The sequence below is a fragment of the Apiospora marii genome, assembly GCF_038362585.1.
Source record: "Apiospora marii strain CBS 49790 chromosome Unknown utg000005l_segment0_segment0, whole genome shotgun sequence".
NCBI classification, from domain to species: domain Eukaryota; kingdom Fungi; phylum Ascomycota; class Sordariomycetes; order Amphisphaeriales; family Apiosporaceae; genus Apiospora; species Apiospora marii.
Genome location: NW_027117377.1, coordinates 5,709,368 through 5,720,287, shown reverse-complemented (window position 1 = coordinate 5,720,287; position 10,920 = coordinate 5,709,368). Strand labels below are relative to the sequence as shown.

The window sequence follows — 10,920 nt, the reverse complement described above, 5'->3', positions numbered from 1 at the left end:
GTTCTACTCGGGCAGGGCCGATTTGGCCTTCGCCACATCATCCTTGTATTTGCTGTGTGTCTTCTTGGGCTTGAAGAAGTCCTCCTCCACCCCCTGAAGACGACGGTTCTCCTCTTCCAGTTGTTCAATGCGTTTCTCAGCCTCTTGAAGGCGACTGTCGTTGTTTCCCTGCAAACGGCTAACCTCCCCCTGAAGACGACTGTTCTCGTTCTTTGCCTCGTTAAGTAGACGATCCTTGGCTTTCATCTCCTCGTGTTTTGCCTTGAGCTTCTGTTCCGACTCGCGATTCACGCGTTCAACCGTTTTTTGAAACGTTGCAAATCTCTCTGCCTTTTTCTTTGCAGTATTATTGTTATTCTTTATCTCTCGGTCCACGAATCCCATGACCTCCTCCTCGAATGTGAGTTCAGGCTTCGCTTTGGGATCAGGTTTCGGTTTCTTCGGGGGAGCTGGCTTAGAGCCCGAAGGTGCGCCACTGGAGCCCTGTCGCTTGCGGGCATTCTTGTTCGGAAGTTGCGAAGGGCCTGCTTCGGTGTCGTCGTCGCCTGTCTCGGGCCCATGTCCATTCTTGCTGTCGCGGCTGCTCGCACCACCAGGCTCGGTTGCGGCTTGGTGGGACATCTGCTGCTTGCCGCGGAGGATGCGAAGGGGTACCTCGTCGCCACTGGAATCGGAAGGCTCTCCGTCGGTTGACGCAAAGAATATGTACGACATGGTCTTAGCTGTGCTACTGACAATTGATGTTAGCAGTGTACAGTCCACCAGCAGGAATGTATAAGTGATGAATAGATCAAGTGCTGGATACTTAAAGAGAAAGTTTCAAACCTACCTTGGTCCGCTTGGGAAAGAGGCAGTTGAATGAATTCAGGTAACTGTTGAAGCGGGTTAGATACCCATGGAGTGAGGATGGTTCAAATTGATGGGTGAGATAGGCGATGTGTGGAGGGTTGGTACTCCTAACATCCAAAGCCTTGAGCCCAACCTACCTCTTGAGAAATATTGAAAGTGATGACTGGGGCTGTAGGGTATTTGGGTTGCTACTGAAGCAGAGAGGCTACAGCTTGTGACAATGGTGAGAGATGGGAAGGCAGAGTGATATGATTAATCATGGAATGCCTTGCCAATGGTGAAGTCTGCTTCTAACCAGAGACTGGTGGCAGAATCTTACCTTTCTGGCTCGTTTTGTAGACGTGAAGATAAAAAAAAGAAAATGGTCTCAAAAGGAAAAGGATGGGAGAGATATGGATGCTGTGCTCAAGCCCAACCTACCACTAAATAATAGGCAGGAGTGTGTTGGGCTTGTTGCTGAAGCAGGAGATGAGCAGGCAGAGTGGGAGAGAGGATCGTGAAATGCCCTGGCATCAATATGTTACAGTCTGCCGGTAGGTACAAAGACTGACTGGTGAGAGTATGAGAAAATCTTACCTTTCTGGCTTGTAGCGTAGATTTGAAGTCCAATGGCAGGTCCCAGAGTAAAGAGGAAGAGGTAAGCAGGAGTGGTTTGTACGTGACTTTAAGTGATTGGGATATTGTAGAATCACTGGCTACCCAAGGGAAACAATGGGTGGTGGTGATGTACACAATTGGACTAAACGGGATGGTTGGAACTGATTATTCCAATCGATGCATACCTGCTAAGCTAGCTGTGACCATCCCCCCGATCGCGTATTATTACCTGTCCCGTGATCGATGTTCGCAGCGAGCCTGCAGAGTTGCAAACAAGAGTAATAGTAGCCAAAGTGGCAGGACCAAGGGTTTGGTAGTCAACCCTACCACCATCGTCAGCTTCACTCACTCTAAGCCTTGAAGCAAGACGTATCAGCTGCTTCATCGGTACCAAACACTATGGAATAGCCTTCCCACGGTCGTCACATAGACCCAAGATTCCATCATTCAAAGAATGGCCAAGTTGGGTACACAAGTTCACATATTATTCGAATTAGAAGGTATGTTATCCGATTTAGTAGCTAACATTATCCAAGATAGAAGACTTTCGCTATCCCATCCGCTGCGGACCAATGCTTCATGTACATGTACAGGCACCCCTACGTGCCTGCTTTCTGCGTGGCCCGTCTCCCCGAAACCCTGCCGACATGATATCTACTTCTTCTATCCTTCCATCACCATACCCCACCGGGGAGCGTTGATGATGAAGCCCATCAGGCAGCCCGAGATGATGCCGGCACAGGGGAGGGTGATGATCCAACCGCCGTAGATCCAGCCAATCATGCGCCAGTTGAGGGCACGCCAGTCGCCATTGCACAAGCCGACGCCGACGACGGCGCCGGTGATGCACTGGGTAGTCGAAACGGGGAGCTCTGTGAGTCAAGAAAGTCAGTAAATGTTGGGATCCAATGTAAACGAGAAGAGAAAGTGAGCAGCAAGGACATACTGAGACGGGTGGCAATGATGATGGTGATGGTGCTGCCGAGCTCCATGGAGAAGCCGCGCGAGGGCGAGTGCAGGGTGAGCTTGTTGCCCAGGTTGGACATGATGCGGTACCCGTACGTCCAGAGCCCAATCGCAATACCCGCGCCGCCGAAGACGAGAATCCAGATGGGCACGTTGGACTTCTTGCCGGGGACCTGCCCTTCGTTCCAGATCTGGTAGATGGTCGAGTAGGGCCCGATGGCGTTGGACACGTCGTTGGCGCCGTGCGTAAACGAGGCGGCGCAGGCGGTCAGGATCTGCAGGAAGGTGTACATGAACTCGGCCTTGTTGTTGTAGTGGGCCGAGTGGGCGTGCGTCTCCTCGAGGTCGCCCGAGAGAAGGTCCTTCTTGTGCTGCATGCTGACCACGTCGCGGTCGACGCCGTTGAACAGCAGCTTCTTGACCCACCAGAACGCCACGGGCGGCGTGAACCACTTGCCCTCGGGCTTGGGTCCGACGATGCCCTTCTTCAGCATGGGGTGGTCGTCATGCGGCTGCGAGTGCGTCTCCGAAGAGTCGAGGGCCGAGTCGATGATCTTCTTCTCGGCCGGGGTCTCGCCGGCGCGGGCCGAGTTGGCGGCGGAGGCGGACTCCTCGTCGCCGCCGGGGGCGCGGTGGGCCATGCGCTTGGCCTCAAGCTCCTCACGCGTCAGGTGGCCCTCGTAGTAGTTCTGGACGGGCCCGCCAAAGTCGGCCGGGGGCGGGGGCACGGCGCCGCGCCGCAGGAGGAGCGGGCCTTGGGGCAGGTGGTACCAGCGCAGCTGCCAGTCCTCGAGCACGACGACGCGGTAGATCCAGGGCAGCACGAAGAGGGAGGCCAGCATAGCAAAGCCGGCGCCGGCGCCGATGATGGTGCCGATGAGCTCGGGGTCGGTCAGGTTGATGGTGTAGCCGCCGCCCTTCCAGAGCAGCAGCATGCAGATGAGCGAGGCCGTCAGCCAGAAGTAGACGGGGATGGCGAACAGGGCCATCTTGACCGGGTCCTTGCGCAGCATCACGCCGAATTTGGTAATCAGGAACATGATGGCACCGAAGATGCCGGCGATGCCCGGGGCGATGATCCAGGCCAGGAACACCTGGACCACGCCGCCGTTGATGACGGCGGTTCCGGCGCCCTCCTTGACCCAGATGACGCCGTCGGCGCCCAGCGAGGCGACGCCCATGCCGATGACGCCGCCGAGGATGGAGTGGGTGGTCGAGACGGGCAGGCCGATGCGGGTGGCGATGGTGAGCCAGACGGACGAGCCGATGACGGCGCACGTCATGCCGAGCATCAGCAGGCCCGGGTTGTCGGTGAACTGGTCCGTCTCGACGATGCCGGTGCGGATGACGTCGGTGATGCGCGCGCCTACTCCGACGGCGCCCGTGAACTCCATGATGGCGGCCAGCACCATGGCCTGGACCAGGGTGACGGACCGGGACCCGACCGAGGTGGCCCACGAGTTGGCGACATCGTTGGCGCCTGTTTCATTCGGGTGGTTTTGTCAGTGGCTGTCTCCGTTACAGTAGAATCATATGAGTATATAAATGCAGCTGCGACATACCGATATTCCACGCGTCCAAGAAGGCGAAGATGGTGCCAATGGCAAAGAGGTAGTCGAGCTGATGCAGCACAGGCATCCTGTCGGTCTTGGTCAAGCCAGAAGAACGAAAGTCTCAATGACTGTCGTCTCTTTTTGGGCGTGAAGCAGTGACGCGAGGATCACTGGTTGAGTTGCGACTGCAGGACAAGAGAAGAACTCAGCTGGGGAGACGAGGCGATGCACGCGTTCATATATATATACCTGCAGGCCCTTCTACGTACTTACTACTGCTGCGCGGGATGGTTACATGCCATGTGTGGATCAGGCCGCCGATCCCAGGGCAGTGGTTCAGGGAAAAGACTTCGGTGCATGCTTCTGGGCAGAGAGGCAACTTCAACACATGCTCAGCAGCACGCAATGAGGAACCCATGATGACCGGGTTCTGGTGCAAATTCTGACCCTCAGTCGTCCCTTATGGACGTGAATGCAACCAATGATGCCGATCGACGAGGGGCGTGTTCGACTGCAGCAGCCGTTATAGCTGGATTGCGCCAGGTCTAGAGTCTTGGAAGTTTCTTGGAAGATATATGCCCAGACGTTAGATGGGTAGGTTCGGCTGCAGCCCCAATGTTCCGGTGTCTTGGTGTGTACATGTTGGATTACTGGCGTGCGAGCTGAAAACCCATCGAAGGCCTTGGCTAATCGAGAGGCAGCCCAAAGAGTTCGCCCGCATGCCGTTCGAGCCGTTCATTCGCCCGCGGATGCATGCATGGCCAAGTACCAAGATATCAGATCCCAACTGGTTCCCACTGTCATCCCGCGCATATAACCGCATGCGCTGACCGACGGCGATGAAAAGAGAAAAAGATCCGCCGAGAGACAGAAAGCTGCGCAAGACTTCTTGCCATCATCGTCCCACAGGTTGCGATGTGAATACAGACAGCGCATAGTACTCGGCTCGGCTCGACTTATGGGGAAGCCTTCCTGGAGTCCTTGAGTGCTTGGGCACGATGGTGGTTCAACTCTTTGTGGCAGTTCGAATGAACCTCCAGGGTCCAATCAATGCCACGAGCAGGCTGAACGGGTCCCCCATCTCCAAATGGGCCATATTTTGGAATAACGGTCAATCCCCCATGGTTGTCTCCTGCGCTCTCAGCAGTGCCTGTTGTTGGACCGCGGCGCGACCATGATCTCTCGTTTTCACCCGCAGCAAATGGCCCGATTTCTCGTTAACGCCCCAATAAGTCGAGCCGAGAGATCAAAGGAACATCAGCGCCTTGGCCGGCGACTTGGCAGGTATCCTTTTATATGTATTCGTGCTGCCTGGCAAGCTGGTTGACGTCGAAGAGGACTTGAGGCTCTTGGCGGGTCCATATTGCCCAGGCCAAGTAAGCACCCTATGAGAGAGCTTGATTCCACCACGTGTGCTCGGATTGAGGCCTTATTAGCGGGCGGGCAGCTTGAAGCATTCTTGGCGTGTAAGTAAGCACCGGCGCTGTCTTGTACGCCAAGCGTGGAAAGGAGCTAGGGGTCAACCCCTCGGCTGTCGTATCCTTACATCTCCACACGGTCGCCGGGTGCCAATTGATTTCCATGACGGAAAATGCAATGCCCTGGATGGCGAAAGCGCTGCCCGCGTGTGATATTAGCAGATCCGTCATCGAATATTCGGGTATCGCATTTGACAGAGAACACATCACCTATGCCAATGGCACCAAGTGATACCTGATGTGTAAAGTACATCATGATCTGGTGTGCAAAAGTGTGTGTATCTCGCCGGCGGCGGCATCATCAAGGCCAATTGGCAGAAACAGTGGAAGCAGCGTTTTCGCCATCAAGGGGACAGAAGAAAGAGTTGTACCCCAAAGTCGCTGCAGAATGTTCTGAGTCCATCCTGAGTCCTGTGCCAAAGCTGGCGCCAGTCATATCAACACACCCACAATGCTCAGGATTGGCGAGCGCAAATGGCATCACCTGACATTGGGGTCTCAACAACTCTCCCTTGTGGAAATCTGCTGAGTTGAAGACACACCAGGAACATTCCAGGACCAGCTGGAAGCGCGTGGTGGCTAATGCGACAGACGGGACGTCGTTGCTCTTCTCTCCCTGCGCTCGTTCAGCCCCAGCACGTCTTTGAGACATACGACCAATGATGAGAGGCGAATTACAGAGGGCGCTTTGGCGGTGAATCATACGCATGAGCTCCGTTCAGCCTCATCCCATCGAGCCGTTTATTTCTTTGTGCCACAAGGAATCTAGACCGGCTCCCGCATTATGGCGCGTCGCGAGCCGCAGTTCAGGCGCCACCAAAGCTGTAGCTGTTTGCGAGAGGCTGGCTGTGGCCAAGACATTGCTCAAGACCGCAACATCGTTATCGATGCTCAGCTATGCACCACCAATATGCTAGGTCGAACGTGGACTGCCTGGGGACTGGACCAGCGCCATGGGATTGCCGCTGAGCTGAAACAACCGCCGTTTTTCGCATATAGGAGGTCTAGATCGTGGGCCACGATGCCTGTGTCTTTCGACACAGTGCTGGAAAGCCGGGAGCATGCCTGCGATAGGAACACCGCTGAGGAAGCCACAATGTGATTTCTGACAATGAGAGCGGATGGGGTAGTCTCATACCTACGTTGAAAAGCATCACTGCCAAATTGGAAACATGGACCTTGTTGCAAAGACCATCAAGGGCAAGGTCGCTTCGCAACATAAAAGGGATGCCTTCGCAACATCTGGTCAATCACTTAGACCATCTCGCGGCATCCTTGGGTCATTCTTGCAGATCCAATCCCTTATCCAACAAGCTCCATCCATCTTCAATACCACTTCAATCCAGACAGAATGGCTACCGAGGCCGATACCATCGCCCTGAACCCAGGCGCTGCGGTCGTCCCGAACCCGTCTGGACCCGTGGTGGTGCGCAAGAGGACGGAGGGAGATTGGCCCGCCGATGTGGAGAAGGTCCCCATCCCGGCCTTTGACACGGGTGTTTTCATCACCGAGCTCACCAACGTGAATCTCCTTCCCAAGAAGCTGGCCCCCTTGACGGACGACGAGAAGTCGGCCGCCCGGGAGAACCCGGAAGCCCTGCTCGAGAAGGCCAGGGAAGATGAGAATCGCCCCGACAGCCTCAGGGAGGGGACCTACCGCGGGACGCAGCTGGCGCTCACCAAGGTCTACGATCTCATCGAGAAGAAGTACGGGTCGTTCATGGACACGGCCAACTTCGAGCCGACGGTGCCATCGCCCCTGTCGCTCAAGCAGAAGAAGCAGTTCTTCATCTTCACCGACCCGGCCACGGACAACTACCCGCCCCATCTCAACCTCGGCGCCAACCAGCCGGCCAACAAGGACGTGACCAAGCAGCAAGGCTCGGGCATGGACCAGGGCGAGATCTTCAGCCAGCTGCGCCTCGCCCAGCTGACCACGCTGCTGCCGGCCGTCGTGCCCGACAAGTTCGTGGACCAGACCAAGGCCGCCATCGGCCGTGGCGTCGCCACGCTGTTCGCGTACGGCAGCATGGGCCGGCCCGACCAGGGCACCACGCTGGCCGAAGTCGAGAAGTACAACAACTACGAGTCGAGCAAGTGGTTCTACCAGAAGGACATCTTCGACCTGCCCAACATCGGCAACCTGCCCGACTGGTACTCGGACGCCCGCTTCGCCCAGCAGTTCTTCACCGGCACGAACCCGACCACGATCCGGCAGGCGGGCAAATGGGCCCAGGTCTTCCTCGACGCCGCCACCGATCCCCGAGACGGCCGGATGAAGGACAAGATCGGCCAGCGAGCCCGAGAGTCGCCCGAGTCGCTCTACGTGCAGGACTACTCGTACTTCCGCGAGGCCGCCGGGACCAACGACTTCAGCTACACCTACAAGGAGACCTACGAGGAGGGCGGCAAGACCAAGGAGCGGGAGGCGACCAAGTATGCCACGGCCTCGGTCTGCCTCTTCAACCTGACGGACCGGGGCAGGCTGGAGCCGCTCGCCATCATCCTCGACTGGCGTGGCAGCGCCGACAAGTCCGTCTTCATCTACAACCGGGAGCTGAACGTGGACGAGCAGAAGGGCGACTGGGCGTGGCGATACGGTAGGTCCTTTCTTATACATCACAGCGCACCTACACAAATCACTAACCCTTATCCATTCTAGCCAAAACCTGTGTCATGGCCAGCGACTGGATCCAGCACAACGTCACCGTGCACCTGTGCCGCACCCACCTGGTCGAGGAGGCCGTCATCGTGGCCGCGAACCGGACGCTGCCGCAGGACCACGACGTCTACCAGCTGCTGTACCCGCACTGGCTCAAGACGCTGTCGCTCAACGCGGCCGCCCGCAGCGTGCTCGTGCCCCACGTCGTGGCGCCGCTCATGGGCGTGCCCAACGACAACGTCTACCAGTTCCTGCGCTGGGAGTACGAGCACTTCGACTTCCAGGGCAGCTACATCCCCGAGGACCTCCGGCGCCGCGGCTTCCCGGCCGAGCGGCTCAACGACCTCAAGTACCACAACTACGCCTGGGCCCGCTGCATCCACAGCATGTGGTACAAGATCCGCGGCTACGTCCGCGAGATGCTGCTGCTCAAGTATACCAGCGCCGACCGCGACCACGAGGTGCGCCAGGACGACTGCGTGCAGGCCTGGTCGCGCGAGATGCGCGCCCCCGCGGCGGAGCAGGGCGCCAACCTGGCCTCGTTCCCCGAGCTGACCTCGTTCGCGGCCCTCGTCGACTGCGTCACCATGTGCATCCACATCGCGTCCCCGCAGCACACGTCGGTCAACTACCTGCAGAACTACTACCAGGCCTTCGTCGTCAACAAGCCGCCGGCGCTGTACCGGGCGCCGCCGACGTCGCGGGACCAGCTGCTGGCCTACACGGAGCAGGACCTGGTCGCGGCGCTGCCCATGAACCGGCCGCACGAGTGGCTGCTGGCCTCGCACATTCCTTATTTGTTGTCGTTCAAGCCGGGCGACAAGGAGTCCCTGATTATTTACGCGGCCTCCAAGTACCACGTCTACAAGTGCAAGACGGAGCCCAAGGAGCAGCGGATCAAGGAGGCGGCCGCGCGCTTCTACGAGGAGCTCGCCCGGTCCGAGGCCGAGTTCAAGTACTACGGCGAGGCCACCGACGACCAGACCATCACCTACGACGTCCTGAGCCCGAGCTGGAATGCCGTCAGCATCTTGATCTGAGTGGGAGGGGCGTGATTAGACATGAAGTGGTACAGATTAGTTCAAGTAAACGTATGAACAGAATCAGAATCAGACTTATGAAGCAATGAAGAAACAGAGATTAAATCCAAATTAGACCGAGCAATACTTTGATAGTATTCATTAGGTGAACAAGTAGAATCGACTTTTGTAGCCCCGTATCGACGACGCCCTGGAACCTCATCCAGCACCACCAAGTCGCTGTGATGTATGCAATATCGTTACACACAAAGACACCCAAGAAACACCACGGCCTGCCCTGCACTGCCTAAAATCAAGCTAGTCCCTCCTAAACTCCTTTCGCTTTTAAAAGCCCAAAGCATTACAGCAATTATATGCACATCTCAGGATAAGGTTGCGAGTGTGTGTATGCCGCAGGGCAGCCCCATCCGAAACTGGCCCCAATAACTCTCCTTCTCGTTTTCAAGAATAGCCCGAACAACCTGCCAGAAGGGGCTACGGTGACAGCAAACCGCCTCACGCCTCACGCCTCACGCCTCGATCTCCGACAGCTCGTCGTCCATGAACAGCTTGGGCACCCGCATGTGCAGCAGCCCGTCCCTGACCTCGGTGGTGACGTGGCCCTGGTCGACGTCGACGTGAAAACTAAAGGCGCGGGCAAAGGCGCAGTCGCGGCGCTCCCGCATCAGGAAGTGGAAGGGGTGCTTCCAGCTCGTGCTGCTGTTGCTCCCGTCGCTACCATTACCACTTCCATTGCTGTTGAAGGCGAACATGCTGCTCCTCCTCTTGTTGAAGCTGCCGCTGTTGTTGCTGCCAACAAAACCCCCGAAGCTGCCGCTCCGCTTAAACTTGTCCTGCCGCGGCAATGACAGGTACTGCCGCTGCTGCTGCTGCTGCCCCTGTTGGCCGCCAGCGCCGGAAGCCGTCCGGTCCTCGGGGTGGTACCGGTGGTGGTGATGCCACTGCTGCGTGCACTGCCGGCAATTGTCGTCGTGGGACCAGACGCGCGTCAGCCCGCCGCCGTCCTCGGCCGCCTCCTCCTCCTCGACCGTCTCGGGCGGGCGCTGGGCGTCGGCCTCCACCAAAAGCACGCGCGAGTCGGTCCAGTTGAGCCGGATGTCGTCGGTCACGACCCCGGGCAGCTCGATGTCGATGAAGTAGGCGTCGTCGCTCTCGCGGATGTCGGTGCAGGGGCTCCGCGGCTCGGCGGCGGCGGCGCGCGGGTGGATGATGTCTTGGAAGAGGTGGCCCACTTTCTGGCCCGCCGTGGAGAGGAAGGGCATGTTGCTGCTGTTGCTGTGGTGATGTTGGGGGTGGGTGTTTGGAGGTTCGGGGAACGTCTCGGGGACGCCGGTGACGGGGTAGTTGTGCGACGGTGGGGATAACATGAAGAGGACGGACATATATGTAAGTAATCTGTCTGTCGTCAGAAACTAAAGTTTGGAATGGTCTGTTTCAAGAAACTTGGAGAAAGTCCGTGTAAGTAAGTAGGCATCGAGACTCGAGAGCCAGTCAGCCAAAGTGGCCAGGCCTCCTAGGAAATTTATTTATTCGGGGGGGAGGGAAACAGTCATGCCGTAGGTATCTGGGGTCACTGCTGGGGTCACATTGGGGTATCATGTGAAAACTATCGAAAGTACCAGGATTCCCTCCGCGCCTCTCCCGGGATCGCAATCCGCGGCGAACTATTGGATGCCAGAGCCATTCCGACTATGCTGTTTTCTCGTTTTTTCCCCCTCTTGTTCTGTTCTAGGTACTTAGTATCAGCAGTGCAGGCATGGGGTCTCCTGATGGTA

The 10,920-nt window shown here is 57.3% G+C and overlaps 4 protein-coding genes across 4 annotated transcripts; 1 reads left to right on the top strand and 3 right to left on the bottom strand.

Annotated features, from left to right (window-relative positions):
* Positions 1–3: 3 nt before the first annotated feature.
* On the bottom strand, positions 4–714 carry PG985_009709 (uncharacterized protein; the record flags this gene model as incomplete). The annotated part of the gene is made up of 1 exon (XM_066829477.1): positions 4–714. The coding sequence occupies one exon, from the start codon at positions 712–714 to the stop codon at positions 4–6; it is 711 nt and encodes a 236-aa protein (XP_066684389.1).
* Positions 715–2,109: 1,395 nt separating this feature from the next.
* Positions 2,110–4,050, bottom strand: PG985_009708 (phosphate-repressible Na+/phosphate cotransporter Pho89; the record flags this gene model as incomplete). The annotated part of the gene is made up of 3 exons (XM_066829476.1): positions 2,110–2,318; positions 2,393–3,892; positions 3,975–4,050. 3 exons carry the CDS (start codon positions 4,048–4,050, stop codon positions 2,110–2,112), a joined length of 1,785 nt encoding a protein of 594 aa, XP_066684388.1.
* A 2,744-nt stretch (positions 4,051–6,794) lies between these two features.
* On the top strand, positions 6,795–9,145 carry PG985_009707 (uncharacterized protein; the record flags this gene model as incomplete). Its single annotated transcript, XM_066829475.1, has 2 exons — positions 6,795–8,043; positions 8,106–9,145. 2 exons carry the CDS (start codon positions 6,795–6,797, stop codon positions 9,143–9,145), a joined length of 2,289 nt encoding a protein of 762 aa, XP_066684387.1.
* Positions 9,146–9,654: 509 nt separating this feature from the next.
* PG985_009706 (uncharacterized protein) lies at positions 9,655–10,512 on the bottom strand (the record flags this gene model as incomplete). Its single annotated transcript, XM_066829474.1, has 1 exon — positions 9,655–10,512. The coding sequence occupies one exon, from the start codon at positions 10,510–10,512 to the stop codon at positions 9,655–9,657; it is 858 nt and encodes a 285-aa protein (XP_066684386.1).
* Between the last annotated feature and the right edge of the window lie 408 nt (positions 10,513–10,920).